The following is a 19,412-nucleotide window of genomic DNA, read 5'->3' as shown; positions in this document are numbered from 1 at the left end:
AATCATTAATATGATGCAAGTGTCCTCGATGAATGGGTGCATCCCCTTTATTAGATACACAGCTCGGTATAGCCACCAGGTTCACAGCTTCAGACTTCCTGGAGGGCTTACACAATGAGACTGTATTCCCAGACTTCAGTATTAAGAAGTCAAAGCTCATTATTATCCCTTTCAAAACCAAAAAGCAGTAACAGACTAAGCAGTTCTTGAGCACAAATATGTGCTATAAAAACAGAGATCAGCTTACCTGAGCAAAAGCCAAGTTCAGCACCGTTTCAGAGGCCAAGTACTGTAACCGGTACTCCTTGGAGAGGGCCAGAGCCTGCAGGAGCACAGGCAGCGCGATGGTAGGGGAGGAAGACCGCCAGTATAGCTCGGCCACAGACAGCAGGACACTGCCCACAAAGAGGAAGACATGGGATGAGAAGATCCAGCACAAAGGACCACCTGTAGGAAATGTTCAAGGGACTTCCCTTACCTGATCACCATTTCTGTATTCCTGATTTTCTGACAATGAATCAACAATTTTTGCAAAAGCTTGTGCGCCTCTGACATTTGGTTCTGAGCTTGTAGTACAATTGCTTTTCTGACACAGAAACAAAATAAACAAATGGTTATGCTGATATTTTACCAGGGTTGCAAGTATAGTCACTTTCAGGGTTACAATCTCTACTTCCTCAATTAGACTGTAAACCTCCCAAGGGGAAGAACTTTGCCTGATACAATTTTTGTTAAAAGAGGAGAAAAAAAAGTGTGCGTGTGTGTGTGTGTGTAAACACGTGTGTATACACCCCTCCCGGCACCCCCCCACACACACAAGAAAAAAACAAGTCTGGAATTACAGATATTAGAATGTTCATGATTTTCTCTGGGTGATACTTATTTTCTCCCTATTACTCATCTGTATTTTCTAATTTCCTGTAATAAATAGGAAAAAAAAGTTTTTTCCTAAGCTAAAGTTAATAAATTAATCCACACAAAAATAAGAATAAAGCCATTTAAGAACTACCTTATTCTGGGGTTGGAATCTTCAAAGTTTCTTACCTGTATACACCCTCTATGCTGTTAAGAGCTGTGATTCCTGTAACAAGTGAATCAGCCAAATGGTATTTGCCATCATTCATTGCTCTGTCAAACTGTATTTTTTGATCACATAGCATCCATAGCTAATAAGAAAAAAAAAAATTGAGGACAAAATGCAAGTGTCCACCTCGTTATTCAACAGATATAAAAATATTTCAGCATTTTTGAGATTTAAAAATTTTTTATAAATATTTCAAGGATGTAAAAAAGCCCTAAGAATAAAGTAACAAACACATGTGTGCCAATCACCAACTTTGTCAAAACATAACATTTTGATTTGCTTCAGATATTACTGCATACTAACGAAGTCTTTTGCAAATTCCATTCCTCTCTTTCTTTATCCAAAGTAAGCACCTGGGGCACCTGGGTGTCTCAGTTGTTAAGTGTCCGACTTCAGCTCAGGTCATGATCTAATGGTTTGTGAGTCTGAGTCCCGCATTGGGTAAACACGAGCCCCGCTTCTCTCTGTCTCTCTCTCTCCCTCTCTCTCTCTCTGTCTCTCTCTATATCTCTCTCTGCCCCTCCTGGGATTCTCTCTTTCTCTGCCCCTTGCTCACTGGTGCCTTCTTTTTCTCTCTCTCAAAAACAAACAAACAAATAAATAAAACCAAAGTAAGCACCTGATTTGGTGTTTATCATTCCCATTCATGTTTTTATACTATTACAGCATATATTCTTACCCTTAAACAATATATGGTATGATCGTGTAGGTTTTTAAATTTTGCAGAAAGTAAATACCACTATACTTTATGTATCCTTTGACAACTTGCTCTTAAGCTCAACAGTATTTTTCTGGGACTTACACATGTTTGTGTGTGTGTGTGTGTGTGTGTGTGTGTGTGTGTGTGTGTGTGTGTTTTATTCAATATGAAATTTATTGCCAAATTGGTTTCCATTCAACATCCAGTGCTCATCCCAACAGGTGCCCTCCTCAATGTCCATCACCCACTTTCCCCTCCCTCCCACCCCCCAGACTTACACATGTTAATACAAGTAGCTCTAGTTCATCCTTTCCACTAACGAATAGTTCTCAATTATACGAATATCTGTTCTCACAATGATGAGTATTTAGGTAGTGCCAATTTTTCACTCTTCTGAACAATGCTGCAATCAACATTCTCGTGCATCTCTGCTGGTGCAAGAGTTTATGTCAGGTCTACAGCAAGCAGTGGAAACACGGGTGGAGGATATACACAACTTCAATTCAATACAGTGCCCATTTGTTCTTCAAGTGGGTTATACCAATTTATACTTCCCACCAGTAATATCCTTGCCAACACTTGGTACTGTCAGATATTCTACCTTTGGCCAATCTAACAGGTATGAAATATCTCATTACTGTTGTCTGGTATTTCCCTGACTGCCAGCCAGGCTGAGCATCTTATCATATACCTACTGGCCATATGTTTTTTCTGTGAACTGTGAATTGCCTTTTTTTTTTCTTCAACAGCTAGAACTGTCACCAAAACTGTTCCGTTGCATTAGCACTGCCACAGAACCCCCTTAATTCTTTCGTTCCCACATCATCCTTAGGTGCTATCATCTCCCATCTTCTATCTTATGTGCAGACCACCTTCCCAGCTGGGCACTTTGAATTCAGATCATAGCCTGCTGAAGGCAGCGATGAGGCCCAAGCACACTTCACATGCAGAGGGGCACCCACACTATAGCTAATGCCACGGAGCCAACAACCTGTGGGAGTGGCAGCCTCAGTGACCAGCACTAGGAGACTCCCAGGCCATGGTCTCTTAAGATTTCAAATTCTCTAATCCATTGAAGACTAAACTTGGAAAGTGAGGGAAGAAGAAGGGGCTCCTGTAACAGGTTTCTCAGCCCCATTAGAGATAGATAAAGTGCAATAAGGAACACAGGGCCTGGGACTGCTTTATAAAATTAATTCAATTCCCTCTGGGCACAACATCTTCCCAAAGGTTATTTAATTCTGGGAGGAAGAGATTAGAGTTGCCAAGTAAGAGACACAGCACCAAACTGAGACCTAATTCTTGATCTGTCCATGGACATGGATGATTTTCTTTTCTTATTTCCAGTTAGAGATATAAGGAATACAAACTTAAAACTATGAAGACAGAGAGAAAAAAAGTTCCCTAAATAAATCTTTAAATCTTGTATCAGAGTTTATTTTTCTGCCTTTTTTTTTTTTTAATATTTGCTTATTTTTGAGAGAGGGAGAGGGAGAGAGCGAGTGAGCGCACATGTGCATGCACGCAAGTAGGGGAGGGGCAGAGAGAGGGAGACACAGAATCCCAAGCAGGCTCCAGGCTCTGAGCTGTCAGCACAGAGCCCAACATGGGGCTCAAACTCAAGAACTTTGAGATCATGACCTGAGCCAAAGTCAAACACTTAACCAACTGAGTCACCCATGCATCCCTCTGCCTTCTTTTTATTTTTTAAAGTTTATTTATTTATTTTGAGAGAGAGAGAGAGAGAGAGAGAGAGAGAGAGAGAGGGCAAGTGTGGGAGAGGCAGACAGGGAGAGAGAGAATCCCAAGCAGCCCCTGTGCTATCAGCATGGAGCCCGATGCAGGGCTCAATCCCACAAATCCTGAGATCATGACCTGAGCCAAAATCAAGAGTCAAACACTCAAACGACTAAGCCACCCAGGCGCCCATTCTCTGCCTTGCACAGAGCTTAGAGGCTGGTATGCATGTATATTGACCTCAATGCACAGATGACACAGAAAGGAACCAAGACACAAGAAACCGAGAGGAGGCCTTAAAATATTCCACTCTGACAACAATACAGTAAAAACGGTCTCCTCGGAAATAAATCGGATGCCATGCAAAAGTTAGATTACCTGGGCATGCTGACTATTCGGCGGGAATCGTTCCTTCAAGTGCTTCAACACTTCCGAAGCTGCGGCAAAACAGCCCTAAATGGAAACACACGAACTGATGAACACACCTGTGTTGAAACTACATCTGCTACACCACTCATAGGATGTTGCTATGATGCACCTGCTTGTGGTACAGCACCCTAGAAGACATGAAGCAGAGACTGTCATACATCAGGGGGTCTTGTTTTTGTTTTTTTTTTTTAGGTTCTAGTATATTTTGTTCATTAAAAATTTTTTTTAATTTTTTTTAACGCTTATTCATTTTTGAGAGAGAGGGAGAGACAGAGAGTGGGTGGGGGAGGGGCAGAGAAAGAGGGAAGCACAGAGTCTGAAGCAGGGTCCAAGCTCTGGGCTGTCAGCACAGAGCCTGACGTGGGGCTTGAACTCACCAACCGTGAGAATATGACCTGAGCCAAAGTTGGCTCATTTAACTGATGAGCCACCCCCTAAATTTTTTTTTTAATTACACATGTAATGAATGTATGTTCACTCTAGGAAAAAAACTTACAAAATACATGTAAACAATAAGAAAAAGGCCAATTTTAGTTTCACCAAAGATAATCACAGGAATGTTTGGGCACATATCCTTCTAAACTTCTCTTATGCACATAAATAAAAACATACACATATTCTAAAAAAAGGCATACGTACTATTTTTGTAAATTACCTAGAACACTGTTTACTACATGGTAGGCATATTTTTTGACTGAATCAATCTTTCCAGTGTTAACAAATACAAAGTTATATCATCATAGTATTTTATTAGGTAAATGAACTATGATACATCTAAATGACCTCCTAGTTTGGGATAGTTTGGTCGTTTCTAATTTTTTCCATTTTAAGGATGCTACAGCGAATATCCTGGTGCACACACCTTTGTGTAACTGTCCACTTGTCCAGTCCTTGCCTTAGGATAAGACCTTTGAAGTGGAACTGGCTGGTCAAATGGCAGGCACTCCTAAGCCCTTTGATACACATTGCTAAATTACCCTCCGGAAATGTACCGAGAACTTTCATAACAGCCTTCTATGTCTTTCTCCTACCACAATTTTTAAGCGTTGCCTATTTGATTGGTGAAACTAGTATTTCACTGTATTAACATGAATTTCTTTAATGACTAGACTGAAAATTTTTCATGTTCTCTGGTCATTTATATTTTTTCTGTGAATACATATTCATCTTTTTTTATACCCTTATGTTCCTGCAATGTTTCTTGACTCCAAAAGCTTTTCAATGTGTCCTAATCCTTTGATTAGATGATATACCTTCTGTCTACATAGAAGCTCAGTTAGACCAAAAGTGAACTTTCATTTGAAGTAAATTAAGTAGAAATTACACTGAATTATAATACAATGTGAATAATCTTTTTATTCTTAGGACTTTTAACTGGCCAGTCTTGCCAATGATTTCCATTGACTGCCAGAGGGAGTTGGGCATGTGGATCGAGTTGGGTTGTCAAAACTTTAGGCCAAGTAGAGAGACACACATTGCAGTATCCCCCAAAACACCCCCACTGCGACCTGCCTCTCCTTAGGCTGGAAGAAGAATACCAGATGGTCTAGAATCACACAAAAAGAGCAAGAGGCTGGCTGTCTTAGCACTTCCTCTGAGTTACAGGAGGAAGGTCAGGAACAGCAATTCAGACCCTGTAACTTTTTTGTAGGTTCACTCACGCCCAAGTCATGGCCATACCAAAGTACAGCAGCACCCAGTTTATTTGGAGGTCAATTTCAGAACACAATTCAAAGCACACATAAAGGAAACAAAAGAGCAAATGGAGACTCATGATAAAGCTGTCTTCTCCACAGTTGGCCAACTCAATTTCACAGGTGTCTCCCTAACGTGTATAATTAAAAATGTGACAATCATCAGCCCTGTGGGTATAGCTACCTGGTTGATGTTCTAATACTAGAAAAGTCTTTCCAAGACGGATTGAGGAGAAGGCGGGAGGAGACTGAATTGAAATTAAGAAGCCACTGCCTAGGAGCCCTGGGTGGCTCAGTCGGTTAAGCATCTGACTACGGCTCAGGTCATGATCTCACGGCTCATAGGTTCAAGCCCCACATAGGGCTCCATGTGGACAGCGCAGAGCCTGGAGCCTGCTTCGGATTCTGTATCTCCCTCTCTCTCTCTGCCCCTCCCCCACTCACGATCTGTTTCTCTCTCTCTCTCTCTCTCTCTCTCTGTCTGTCTCTCTCAAAAACAAAGAAACATTAATAAAACTTTTTTTAAAAAAGAAGAAGCCACTGCCTATGTTGTAGCTGTGCAATACTAAAGTTTCCCAACACATCCTGGCCACTGGAGCCAGGCAATGATGGATCAGCAGGTTTTTCACATAAGCCTAGGGATATAAGGGAGATGAAGATGGAAATACTAATACAGATCCAACAGCAAGAAAAATCCCCCAGGAAGCATCATAGACGTCTAATAATTGGCCTTGGAGAAAGCTTCAGGGTTTAGACATTGAGCCAAGACCAAGATTTTTTTAAGTAGATTTTCAGTCCAGAAGAAAAAAAAAAATCATTTCTATCCTACATAACTCAAAGGGAATTGAAAGGAAGTTATCCACTGTGTAAGGCTGGGGTTGGTGGGGAGAATCTGACTTCAAATAGCCATATGGGAAAACTTAAAGTGGCGTGTGAATTATATCTTAATGAAGTTGTTGGGGAAAAAAAGTCACACGAGGTTCATACCAAATACTTAACTAAAGGTTCACCGACTCATTCATTACCAGTTGCTCCACTTAACCATGGTACCAGGAGAGGAAAAGAGATGTTAAAGAGGTTCCAGTGTCATTAAGCGGGTGGGGGAGAACCAAGAGTGAGATGAACGTGCAGATTCCTGGGGAAAGCAAATGGCAAGTGCAGCTAGCTGGCAGCTGTTTTGCTGTCAGAAAGTGTGGGTGATGCTTCCCAGGTGCAGGAAGAAGCCAGCTGATGAAGGTGCATGTGGGACCCATCAGCCAGAGTCCATCCATCCCCTTTGTCTCCAGAGATACCGAAAGGATAGTAAAATGCTAAAATAAGTTTAGTGGAGGGAAGTATTTATAGACTTCTGAAAGGGTGGACACCATCCATAGATCCTCAGGCTGCAGATTAGGGAATACTGAGTGCTATCATACAACCTAACAATAATGGACGCCACAGAGAAGTGGAGAAATGTTATATGATCAAGGAAATGCACTTGTAGCCAAGGCAGTGTTTACTGAGATACAGCGCTTGGGTAAGAGGTTTCCCTGACTCCTTTCCCATGAAAGGAGACATTTTGGAGCAAAGGAGAGAGAAAGCCTAGAGCAGCATGACAAACCCTTTAATCAATCCCCTATAAACACAATCCTGTAAAATTACAAGGTTACATCCAATTCCCACCGTCCTTCTTAGGAGCCAATCAGACTTGGGCTGGCGACTTAACATTAACTGGTGTAGATATAGGACTTAGCTCCCTGGATCTCAGTTTCTTGTTCTGTGAAATAGGGAGACTAATAAGGCTGAGAATAATGGTGCTATTATAAGGATTCGGTAAGATAATACAAGTAAAAAACCAAGCACAGGGCCTGGCACAGAACAAAGGTACATGAAACATTAGCTATTATCATTTCAGCAATCTTCTACTATGCTTTCCCAGCTCCTATAAACATACACAGCTCTACTACCTTAAGTTTCAAAGACTCCTTTTTATTCCAATTGTGACATAAAAACAGCTGACCTCTTATTCTCCTTGCCGATGCCACAAGAGATCCCAAGTTCAACAAGCTTTGTAGAGTCCACATCCAGTCCATCTCCATTGACGGGATTTTACCCTTTCTGCCCCCTGCATCCAACCAGACCTGTCCAAGACATACCCAGTGCTTTTCCCCAGCAGCAGAGGAAAGAAACGGCAGAACCCCCACTGCTCCGGGAGCACGGAGGCCCAGCCACCAGCCTACCTGCTCTGCGTGCAGCTCTGCGAGGTGGCAGAGGGCGACGGCAAACGACTCTGTGTTGTTCTGCTGCACACCCGCATTCACCGCCTCCAGGCTGTTCATGCTCAGCAACATCTGGGCTTGCTGCAGCGCCATGGTGCTGGGCGAGGACACGGGAAGGAATTCCCTTCAGTCGAGAGCCCCAGGCTCCCCTCAGCCACACCCCACAACTACTTGAGTGGGAATGGGAGGGAGCTAAGGCCCTCTGCAGGCTCTGGCTTCATGGGAGCAGCTGCCTCCCACCGCCCGCCCTCCTGCCCTCAGCATAGGGAAAGCAGAAAAGCACCCTGGGTGTGCAGCCCCAAAGGAAACATGGAGAGGTTATGGTACAACCGGAAGTTCCAAGCCGTAGACCCCCCAACTGCCTCTAATTTTCCCTGTGGTCACAGCGTGTTAATTAGTTTTCATGGATAAATTCAGACCCGATGCCATCCTGGCACCATCTGCTCTGGCAATGCAAGCAGTGGCCAGTGTTCGCAGCTGTCTCAGAGCGCATCATGCCAAAAAATCATCTCGAGCACAAAAACAAGACTGCTGAAGGAGGCACTTCCTTTCATTAGCAAATTCCTAGAAAGAGCAGACTGTCTAGGTGGGAGGTGAGGTAGTGACAGGGCTCCAGGATTAAAAACCTCGTTCAAGAAGTTGATTTCCAAGCTAAAGGAGGCCAAATGGAAAATTAAACCTGGGACTAGAGACACTTCAGAGAACACACCTTGGCTAACAGGGAAGCCCAACCTGAGCAAATGTGGCTCATGCCTCCCATGGACAGGAAGCGACATTCCAGAGATTCCCATCCCAGATCGCAGGGGCATGGTGCTTGGAGCCAGACCACCTGGGTCTCAGCCTTGGCTCTGTCACTTGCTAATGACATCTGTGATCTTGGGCAGATCAGATGTGTGAACCTGAGAGCTCAATGACCAGTGACCTCACAGAGCAGTTGGGAGGAGTAAATATGAATGAGCATAGGGAAGAACTCTACAAAGTTTGTGCAAAGTATAAAGTGTTTTAAAACTATAAGCATTTTCTTTAATCCCCTGCACAAACAACTTTCATCAAAGGCGGAAATGACTTGCCCGTTTGGCCTTTCATAGAACCACTCTGCTAGCTTCTGCTCATAGCTGGAAGGATGGCCCCTTCGGCCTAGACAGTCGGCTTGAAGACCCACCTGCGCCCATAGAGTCTCCAGATGGCTGTTTTCTGTGCAATGCTGATATCGATGAGCTCTGACAGGCTGTGTTTCCAGTGCAGGAGGTCAGAGTCCTTAAGGGCATCCATCAGTTTGTTTGCCGTCTTCCCAGCAAAAGCCCTCTGCTGAACAAGGGACTGGATTCCCAGGGAGGCAAGGTACTAAGGGGACAGATGTACCCATGATGAAAGGTAGAGATTACATGACAGAATTTGTTTTGCTCTTCAGAAATTTGGCATATTTCACGTTTCAGCACATGTAAACCGACAGCATTATTTAAAAGGAAAGTATCTACAGCCTGACCCTAACCCATATGAAATGTGCTCCCGAAAAACTGGAGCTGGAAGAGAGGCGGATGGTAGACCTGGAAGAGCCAGGGCTTTGACATAAAAGGGGCTTGGACTTAAACACTTTCTCTGCTATTTATTCTGTGACCTAAGGGTCAGTTAGCTTCTTAGCCAGCCTCAGCTTCCTCATCGGCAAAATGGGTATCGACCCTATCATAAAAAAATATTCTAAGAATTAAAATAAAACAGTATGTGTCAAACAGTGCTGGGAACATTATGGAGTAGGAGACTTTTTAAAGGATGCCTATTATGAGCATAATTATCTTTTCATTAATTTCTGGTATAATTTTCAAAGATGAAAGCACAATTTACAAAAGTCAGCTTAGGGGCACCTGGGTGGCTCATTCGGTTAAACATCAGACTCTTGATTTCAGCTCAGGTCACAACCTCACAGTCTGTGGGATGGAGCCCTGCATCGGGCTCTGTGCACAGAGCTTGCTTGGGATTCTCTCCCTCTTTCTCTGCTCCTCCCCAGCTCATGCTCTCTCTCTCTCTCACACACACACTCTCTCTCAAAACAAATAAATAAACTTAAAAAAAAAGTCAGCTTAAATTCATAACAAAAAATTGTACTTAAGATGTCTATCACTTATTTTAAGGGGCATCTTACTTTTATCATTATATTCAATTCTGTACATACAAGTTTCCTTTCCCAAAATGAGTTAAATGGACAATTTACAGATTTTAAAAGCATATACAGTGTGTCAACTATAATTTTAAGAAAACATATACATTAAATTATTACACATATTACTTTCAGTTCTTCTGGACCTTGCTGCAAACCTCACAAGATGGAATGCTTAAGCAGCCTCACTACCCTTCGTGCATGTAGCTGTCAGCAGATGTTTTTGAGACAGAAGAAGGTTCTTTGAGGAACAGTAATCTAGATTCTGACCGTCATTACTACTACATGTGTGGAGACTATGCCCTTTAATTGCCCCTGAGTATCTGTCACCAAGGACTAAAACTCAGGTCCTTCCCTATCACTCAAAATAAGAAAGGACAAATGTGCCTGTCAGGTTTACTGGTTCCTGGCTTTGTTTGCTTTTGGAACAAGGATCAGCAAACATGTTCTATAAAGGGCCAGGTAGTAAATAATTTAGGTTTTTCAGGCCACATTTGGTCTCTGTCACATATTCTTCTTTGTTGTTGTTGTTGTTTTTACCCGCACTATTTAAAAATGTAAAACCCATTCTTAGCTTGAGGGACATATAAAAGCAGGCAGCAAGCCAGATTTGGCCCATGGGCTGAAGAGTTTGCCAACCCCTGATTTAAAAATAAACCTTTCCTGAAATTTTTCTAAGTAAATATGTGGAAGTCAATGTTGATCAATAAACTAAATAAGGACGTCATCAAATTGATAAGTGAACTTTTATAGATGTTATTAAGATAAAGGGAGCAGAGAGAAACCCATCAAATAGAATTTAGTGATTTCATTAATAATTAAGGTCATATGAAACTACCAAGAATAAAACCACACCATTTATTTAAATAATCTCACAGGGAGGTGAGCCTTACCGGTAACCCAAAATGTACTGCCTTCTTCACAGAATGCTCTAGCAGAACATAGCTATCGGATCTCTTCTGCCCCAGGACATACAGCCAGCTCTGGTAAGAGAAATCATCAGGATATATCCTAACTATGATAATGCTTAACGTTCTGTTCAAATATCAGTGTGGTTATAAGAAAGATTCAACAAGAGAACAGACAAATCCTCTAAAATTCTCTTTCATGAAGTATGAACCTAAATGAAAACCATTGAACACATTAAAACTGTCAGACTGAAATAAACAAACCACTGATCTTCACCTCTGACAGCAGTGAGTGGCAAGTGTCCCAGGGGGAAAAAAAAAACATGAAGCCCCCATATGGCCTTTAATTGAGAAATCGAGATTCTCAGGGACTGTTCAATGAAGTCTGTGTTCTACCTATGCTTGGTGCTGACACTTTCACAAGAGGATGTCTCATCAAGTTACTAGGTGTTGTATTCACTTTTTTGTTAATGCCAATGTTTAATGTGTTAGCTTTGCATTAAAATCTGTAGACAAGAAATTCCCCCGCAAAGTGAAATAGAAATCATGAATTAAGAAAGAAAATAATGATGGGTTGCCTTTCTGAATTCCCACAACCACCTAACTAGTTTCCCTTCATTGCTAAGGACCTTCTAACAGCAAAACAACCCATTTCGAACGGGACCTTCAGAAGGCCAACTCAACACAGGGGCAAAACTTCCGAGACAGGAGGGGATGGCTCACCAAGCAATGCTGGAGACACACATGATCGTTGGACTCCTGGGCAATCCTAATCGCCTCTTGCAGGGCGAGCTCTGCCTGCTGACTAGAGACAGACCGAACATTAATAACTCATTAACAATCACAAACATGTTCAAGCATCTTAACAGGAAGGCATCTGCACGGTAATTCATCTGAGGTTGGAAGCTCTAACAATGACCTTATTCCCTCAGAGGCACTTCCTCCCCCAGCAGTGAGAAACATTAACAGAGGAGACAGAACATATCCTTTCTAAGGTGGATTTCTACTACAAAGGGCAAGAAGGAAGGGCTTTTCTTGATCTCAGCTCCTAAGATTTTTATTTTAATTGTCTACCACTGGGAGGATGGACAAGGAGAGGATACAATATTTCACTTTTCACTGCACTCCCTTCTGCATTATGTGAATTTTTTTACAATGGCATTTGATAATTTTGTATTTTTTCAAAACTAGTTTTAAAAAGTATTTTGAGGATACTCACTTCTGAGATTTTTTTCCTGCTGACGTGGTTCCCCTCCATCTGGGAGATCTGAGCTAATCTCAAGATCTGCAGAAATTCAGCCAACTATCCTTGGCCCTACTGAGCTGTCACCTCTGAAAACACCCACAGAAATGCAATCTGTAACCCACCTTGTAGTGTTTAATTAAATACTACTGTTAATCACTTTCTACTTGTTAATTTTATCTCTTCAACTACTTTACAAGCCTGCAGAGGGTGAGCTCTTAAACTTTGAGTTTCCCAGTGGCAAGTCACAGAAAAGAAGTTCATAAACACAGGGTTACTGAAGATCTCAAAATAGAATCAATGGGTATCACTTATTTAGGAAACATTTACATAAGGAATTTTCTTTCACCTCTAGCATCAGCCTCACACAATCCATTTTAATTAGGGAGAGCTGGTGTGTTCCTCAATAACCACTTGTTTGAATAAAGAAACCAGATACATCTATCAAAAGGTAGATTCCCAGGTAGATTAAAGACTGCTTTAAATCTCTATTCAAACATTAAGTTAGCAGGGGTACCTGGGTGGCTCTGTCAGTTAAGTGTCTGACTTTGGCTCAGGTCATGATCTCACGGTTCGTGGGTTCAAGCCCCGCGTCGGGCTCTGTGCTGACAGCTCAGAGCCTGGAGCCTGCTTCGGATTCTGTCTCCTCTCTCTGCCCCTCCCCTGGTCATACTCTTTCTCTCTCTCTCTCTCAAAAATAAACATTAAAAATATATATGTGTGTGTGTGTGTGTGTGTGTGTATACATGTATGTATATATGTGCGTGTATATATAGATATGTATATATACAAATTCATACATACATTAAGTTAGTAGAGCTTAGGGAGGGCTGACCTGCTACCTTATTAAACAGAGACTCACAAATTGAAGGAGTGATCTGTGCATATATCTGGAGAAGTGTCCCTTATGAAAACAACAGCACTCCCCGACCCTTTATCCTCATCTATCACCTGGATACATTACACTTATGTTTAGTGTTGTTTATGGTTTATCTCCCCCACTGGCAAGCTCCATGAAAACAGGGGCTTTTTTCCCCCTCTTTTTTCACTGCTATAACCTCAGCATCTAGAACAGCACCCAGTACACCATAGATGCTCAATAAACAACTATAACGATTTTCAAGAAGTCCCCACAATCCTATAAGCTGCGTGACAGAGATGAATACGGGCCCACAGCTCCAGGACTAGAAACAAAGAAGCATGGACCCAAGTAAATTAATTTAGCAATTAATTTCATGCAGTTAGCTACCTATCTGTTGATAATATTGTAAATATAAAGAAATTCTGCACAACAGATTATTTGTATCTAGAATGCTAGATACAAATTTCTAAATCCTACCAGAAACTGGTCTAAACACAGAAATTGGTTAATGGTAGATACTAGAAATAGTGTTGCTATTTATTATGACAACTAAAAAATGGAAGGCCCCAATTAAGAGGTCATTACAGCTGGGCAGGCAAAAAGAAGTCGACTGTCAAAAGATAACATGGAATCTCATAAAATCATGGAGTTTGGAGTAGCCTTGAACCTTCCTGAGTCCAACTATCAATGTAATGCTTAAATTCCCTCATTGACACCTCTGGTCTAGGCTTGAGCACCCCACTGGCCCTTCCTTAGAGGTTCCATGTGGAAAAACCTTATCATGAGGAAAGCACTGTCTTTCCCTTGCACATCCTAGCTCTCGTTCTTCTCCAGGAATCTAAGCTGTCTTCACATGACCTTTTACTACATGAAGATGCCAAACACGTGCTTGGCTAAACCATTTTCTCTCCAGGCTCACCATTCTCATACCCTTCCCACACTGTTCATATGACATGGCTTTGAACACCTACAAGGAGAGTGTCCCCTACACAAGCTCCAGCCTGTCAATGTCCCTTTTAAAATGAGACAATCAGAAATTAACAGAGGGCCACAGAGGGCCACCTGGGTGGCTCAGTCTGTTGAGATCCGACTCTTGATTTCTGCTCAGGTCATCATCCTAGGATTGTGGGATTGAGACCCATGTCAGGCTCTGCACAGAGTGTGGGGCTTGCTTAAGATTCTCTGTCTCAGGGCTCCTGGATGGCTTGGTCGATTAAGCGTCCAACTCTTGATTTTGGCTGAGGCCATGATCTCACAGTTTCTTGAGTCTGAGCCAGAGCCTGCTTGGGATTCTCCCTCGCTCTCTGCCTCTCCCCCCTCCCCCCCCCAAAAATAAATAAACTTTAAGTTTCTCTCTCTCCCCCTGTCCCCCCTTCCCCTGCTCATACTCTGTCTCTCAAAATAAACTTTTTTAAAAAGTTTCTCTCTCTCTCCCTCTGCCCCCCTCCCCTACTCACTCTTTCTCTAAAATAAAAAAAATAATAAAAATAAAAATAAAAGAAATTAGTAGCATTTCTGACCCATAGTGCAAGGGGTAGAAGTCTCAGCTCTTGAACTTTGGACACCATATTTACAGTAACATACCCTACAGTCTCTATTTAAAGATGCCTGTAGCAGAGACCACATTTCTCTCAAATGAGAAAAAGTCACGGGGGGCAAGGAGACCCCTTCAATGAATAATTCCCAGTTTTTTTACCCTTATTCACATTATTTCAGTTTCCAAAATAGCCCCCATGTTTTAAGGTTTTATTGACATAACTCCATTTACTAAATAATTGGGGAATTTTCCTATTTTTATTCATTAAAATCATAAGCATATCTTAACAATGGCATAAGCCAGTGTCACCTCACTGAGCTGCCTGAATTCTGTCCAAAAGCACAAATATGTGGCTTAGTGAGCCGTACAGTGTTTTATCCAGTAAAGGTACAACTTCATTTTGGCTTTTTGAAATACTGAAAATAGCTTTTGTATCCCCATCATTACCTCCAAAAATTCCTTTTGGGAATCTCTGGCCTAATGACCTAATTTCCTTTTAATTCAAAGGCTATTGTTCTTAGAAGTAAGGAAAGAGGCCATACACTAGCTAGTAATGCTCACTGGTGACACCAGGGGGCAGACTGCTTAAGGAGAAGGTCTTCATTAACTGCTGTCCATGGAACTTCCCTCTTGGGAAGTTATTGACAAGCCCAGGTAGGAGGGTATCTTTCTTCTTCTTCTTCTTCTTCTTCCTCCTTCCTCCTCCTCCTCCTCTTTCTTCTTCTTTTATTTTGAGAGAAAGAGTGCAAGGAGGAACCGGGCAGAGAGAAGGAGAGAGGGAACTCCAAGCAGGCTCCACTGTCAGCGCAGAACCAGTCGAGGGCTCAATCCCACCAACCATGAGATCATGACCTGAGCCAAAATCAAGGGTCCCACGCTTAAATGACTGAGCCACCCAGACGCCCCTTTTGATTTTTCAACACTGCATTTAAAACCTACATCTGCGTTAACATTTGAGAGTTGATTTCTTCAGTTTCTGCAGAAACAAAAACCTATCAACTCACTAGTGACCGAAGCGGCAGTGCAGGGCGGCCAGGTTCAGCGCGGCGTATCGCAGGCTCCGGCCGTACCCCTCTTCCCCATTACTTTTGCTTTCCGCCCCAGTAAGAATCAAGCGATCAAAATAATGAAGGAGGCTGTGTGTTGAACTGAAGACATCTTGAACCCGGAGGTTGTTTAAGTAGCTGAGATAGTGCTGAAACAAGAAACAAGAAACAATCCACATATTTTAAATGTTCAGCTTCCACTGGCTTGAGACTAATTCAGAGCGGCCTACTAGCTGCAAATACCCGTGTTCCTCCGCCCTCCGTGAAGACAGTTTAGCTTCATGTTTTCCCACTGGCAGGATGAAGCAAGTTCAAGATACAGTGGTTTGTTTCCTCCCTGGGAATGGGCTAGGAAGTCGCCAAATGAAAAATGGGAGCCCCATTATGATCTGTGTCAGAGTTTTATGCCAAATATATATCCACTATGCCACTGGTTATACTAGGACCCGAGGGTGATGGGGGGGGGGGGGGGAACCTCACCTACCTCAGGTATCAAGGAAGACTGTAAGCTCAAATATAAAAATTTAAAAAAAAATTTTTTTTTAATTTATATTTATTTATTTTGAGAGAGAGAGAGAGAGAGAGAGAGAGAGAGAGAGAGAGAGAGAGCAAGCAGGGGAGGGGCAGATAGAGAAAGAGAATCCCAAGCAGGCTCCACACTGTCAGCATGGAGCCTGATGAGGCACTTGAACTATCATCTGTCAATAATTCACATCCTCAGAGAGATGATGAATGAATGGGAATAGCAACAGAAAAGGGATTGAAGAAACCCCTAATGGCCCAGGGAGGAGGGGGTAGGAGGGAAAGCTTTGCAACCCAGGCTTATAGACTTGCCAACAACATTTCTTTCCAAGAAACTGGGCCAATGGGACAATCCTCATTTGCATGGCTCTTCAATATAAAGAGTAGCCTGATTGTGGCTTTCCAACTCAAAAGACTCACCGCTTCAGCAAAATCAGGATTAAATTTCAACAAGTTGTTCAGTTCTTTCTGCAGAGAAGCTGGAGTGAGGGCTTTTGTCTCATCATTCTTTAACAAAGAAGCCTGAAATTTAAAGATGACAACTCAGAAGAAAGACGTGGCCGGTCAACATATGGAAATGTATACTGACTAGGATCCCCTATGTTCCTTCCCACTGCTCCTCTCTCCTCTTGGCCACAGCGTTTCCTCTTCCTGAGACAAAAAGCCTGCCAACTCCCTCTCCCCATCCACACACTCCTCACACGCCTCGCAAACTCAAACTTGTCCTTCAGGACCCCATGTAGACTTTAGTCACTTGCTTATATCAGCTTTTAGACTAGGTAAGGTCCTGTAAGTCCCTATATGCTCCCGTAGGCCCCTGCAGGAACCCTTCCTGCAGTACTTAGCAACCTACATTAAAAGTGCCAGTGTGACCCCACCCCGGACTGTGAGTGCCTTCAGGGCAGGTAGTGTGCACTTCCAGCCTGGCAAAGGGCCTCAAAGCACCCAGATGCCCTACTCCTGGCTATCTGTTTCAAGTAGATGGTACCAGCAATGATTATATAAAATATGTTAGAAAACCAGTCCTAAATTAATTATTAGTACTTAACTTGATTACAAACTCTTCAACTTTACCTACACAAATTTTTATTTGTAAGTAATAATAATTTCTAATTTCACTTGAATTCATTATATTATAGAAGATTCCAAAACATGGAAAGACATATGGAAGAAAACAAAAATCATCTGTAACCCCTCCACCCAGAAATAACACTATTGATATGTCAGTGTCTTATTCCAGTCTTTTTTCTATATGTACATACATAGACCATATTTTTAATAAAACTAGAACACTGTATATCATTTTACTTCCTGCTCTTTTCATTCAATAGTATAAAGTTTGTCTCATCATCAAAGTCTTTGATAATATGATTTTTAAAGCAAAAGTATTAACCCTGTGACTGCCATATTTATTGCAAATCCTTTTTCCTATTTTATTGTTTGCCTTTTAGTTTTGTTAGAGTGTGTTCTGACATGCAGACGTTTTTAATTTTTATGCTGAAAAATCAAATGATCTTCTCCTACATGCTTTCTTCCACAGCTTTTATGTTTAGAAAGTCGTTCCCCACCCAGAGATCAGTTAAAAGTTAATATGTAGTTCCTTCTGGTCTAATTATAGCTTTAACTATTCACATTTACCCTTTAATCCACCTGTAACGGACTGAATGAAGTGTGAGAATGTGGTGAGGCTCTAGCTATATTGTCTCCTCCATACTTCACTGGTTGTCTAGAGGGTTTTTTTCTAATCTGTCTGAAATTCATCTGCAGGGGTGATTCTATGACTTTTCAGCTAGACCTAAACAGTACATCTTTCTGCAAAAAGAAAATTAATAACAAAATAAGGAGAATTAGAAAAGTAGAACAAAATATCAAAATTCTATGCTCAAAAAAAACATGGGAGAAAAATATTCAGCTTCTGTTTCCGAGCAAATGAAAAAGTATGGCTCAAAAGCACCAGCAAGACATGTTTGGGGTTAAAAAAAAAAAAAAAGAAAGAAAGAAACATTGGGAGTGAACTGTACCGGTGTCTGCAACCTGAAATACATCAAAAAATAAGATGAAATGGTGGCTGGATAGAGGACGTGTAGGTATTGATAAAGACAGAGCAAAATACTAATTGTGGCATCTGGGTGACGGGTATATAGGTATTCACTGTGCAATGCTCCTCAACTTTTCTTTCTGTTCGAAAATGTCCACAATTGGGGCGCCTGGGTGGCGCAGTCGGTTAAGCGTCTGACTTCAGCCAGGTCACGATCTCGCAGTCCGTGAGTTCGAGCCCCGCATCGGGCTCTGGGCTGATGGCTCAGAGCCTGGAGCCTGTTTCCGATTCTGTGTCTCCCTCTCTCTCTGCCCCTCCCCCGTTCATGCTCTGTCTCTCTCTGTCCCAAAAATAAATAAACGTTGAAAAAAAAAAAAAAAAAAAAAGAAAATGTCCATAATAAAATGTTGGGGGAAGAGAAGTAAGTCTTCCAAAGCACATTTTTGGCCTGTGTTAGTCACACACTATTATAAAATGAGCATGCATTATAACTTTAAGAAAAATAAAATCATGGGGCACTGGGCTGGCTCAGTTTGTAGAGCATTCAATTCTTGATATCAGCATTTTAAGTTTGAGCCCCACGATGGGGGTAGAGATTACTTAAAAATAAAATCTATTAAAAAAAAAAAGAAGAAAAGAAAAAGAAAAAGAAAATCACACACAAAATCGGAAAGAACACATAACCACAACTGTATTGTTAGTAAAGGAAAGAGGACCAAGAATAAGGAATAAAGCAGATTCACTAATAAGCCTACCAACGAAACAGGCGTATGTGATGACATATCTTTTTTAAAGTTCATGATAAATAACAGAATTAACACATACCTGTTGAGAAAGAAAAAATTCTGCTTGTTTTTGGGAGAGAGGCCCACTGCAAGATACCTCCTCTTCTCTGGAAAAGAATAAAACAAAAATAACAAGGAATTACACAACATGGAAGGGTGAACTAGGTGATGGGGATTAAGGAGCACACGTGTGTTGAGCACCAGGGGTTTATGAAATGTCAAATTACTATACTGTACACATGAAACCAGTATTACACTGTGCGTTAACTATAATGGCATTAAACCTAAAAAGCCAAACAAACAAAAAAGAATTCCACAACAGCAAGAACGGTAATGCTAACCAAGTCAAATGGCTTCATCAGAAGATCTCAAAAACTTTTAAAATTAATTCTCTCCTCTCAGGAATAGAAAAGA

The 19,412-nt window shown here is 41.7% G+C and overlaps 1 protein-coding gene across 1 annotated transcript in view; it reads right to left on the bottom strand.

The window, feature by feature from the left end:
* The window catches only part of ANAPC5 (anaphase promoting complex subunit 5), a 43,830-nt gene that overhangs the window by 9,268 nt on the left and 15,150 nt on the right, over window positions 1-19,412 (bottom strand). The window contains exons 5-15 of the mRNA XM_011287834.4: window positions 19,039-19,105; window positions 16,596-16,697; window positions 15,612-15,802; window positions 11,689-11,770; window positions 10,951-11,040; window positions 9,065-9,246; window positions 7,864-7,999; window positions 3,900-3,974; window positions 1,045-1,166; window positions 479-586; window positions 248-395 (exon numbers count right to left, since the gene is read on the bottom strand). Coding sequence (XP_011286136.1) covers window positions 248-395; window positions 479-586; window positions 1,045-1,166; window positions 3,900-3,974; window positions 7,864-7,999; window positions 9,065-9,246; window positions 10,951-11,040; window positions 11,689-11,770; window positions 15,612-15,802; window positions 16,596-16,697; window positions 19,039-19,105 — 1,303 coding nt within the window. The remainder of the gene's footprint in view (window positions 1-247; window positions 396-478; window positions 587-1,044; window positions 1,167-3,899; window positions 3,975-7,863; window positions 8,000-9,064; window positions 9,247-10,950; window positions 11,041-11,688; window positions 11,771-15,611; window positions 15,803-16,595; window positions 16,698-19,038; window positions 19,106-19,412) is intronic.

Source organism: Felis catus, chromosome D3 (assembly GCF_018350175.1).
Source record: "Felis catus isolate Fca126 chromosome D3, F.catus_Fca126_mat1.0, whole genome shotgun sequence".
NCBI lineage: Eukaryota > Metazoa > Chordata > Mammalia > Carnivora > Felidae > Felis > Felis catus.
Note: the sequence above shows the minus strand (reverse complement) of the source record. Positions and strands in the feature narration are given on the sequence as shown.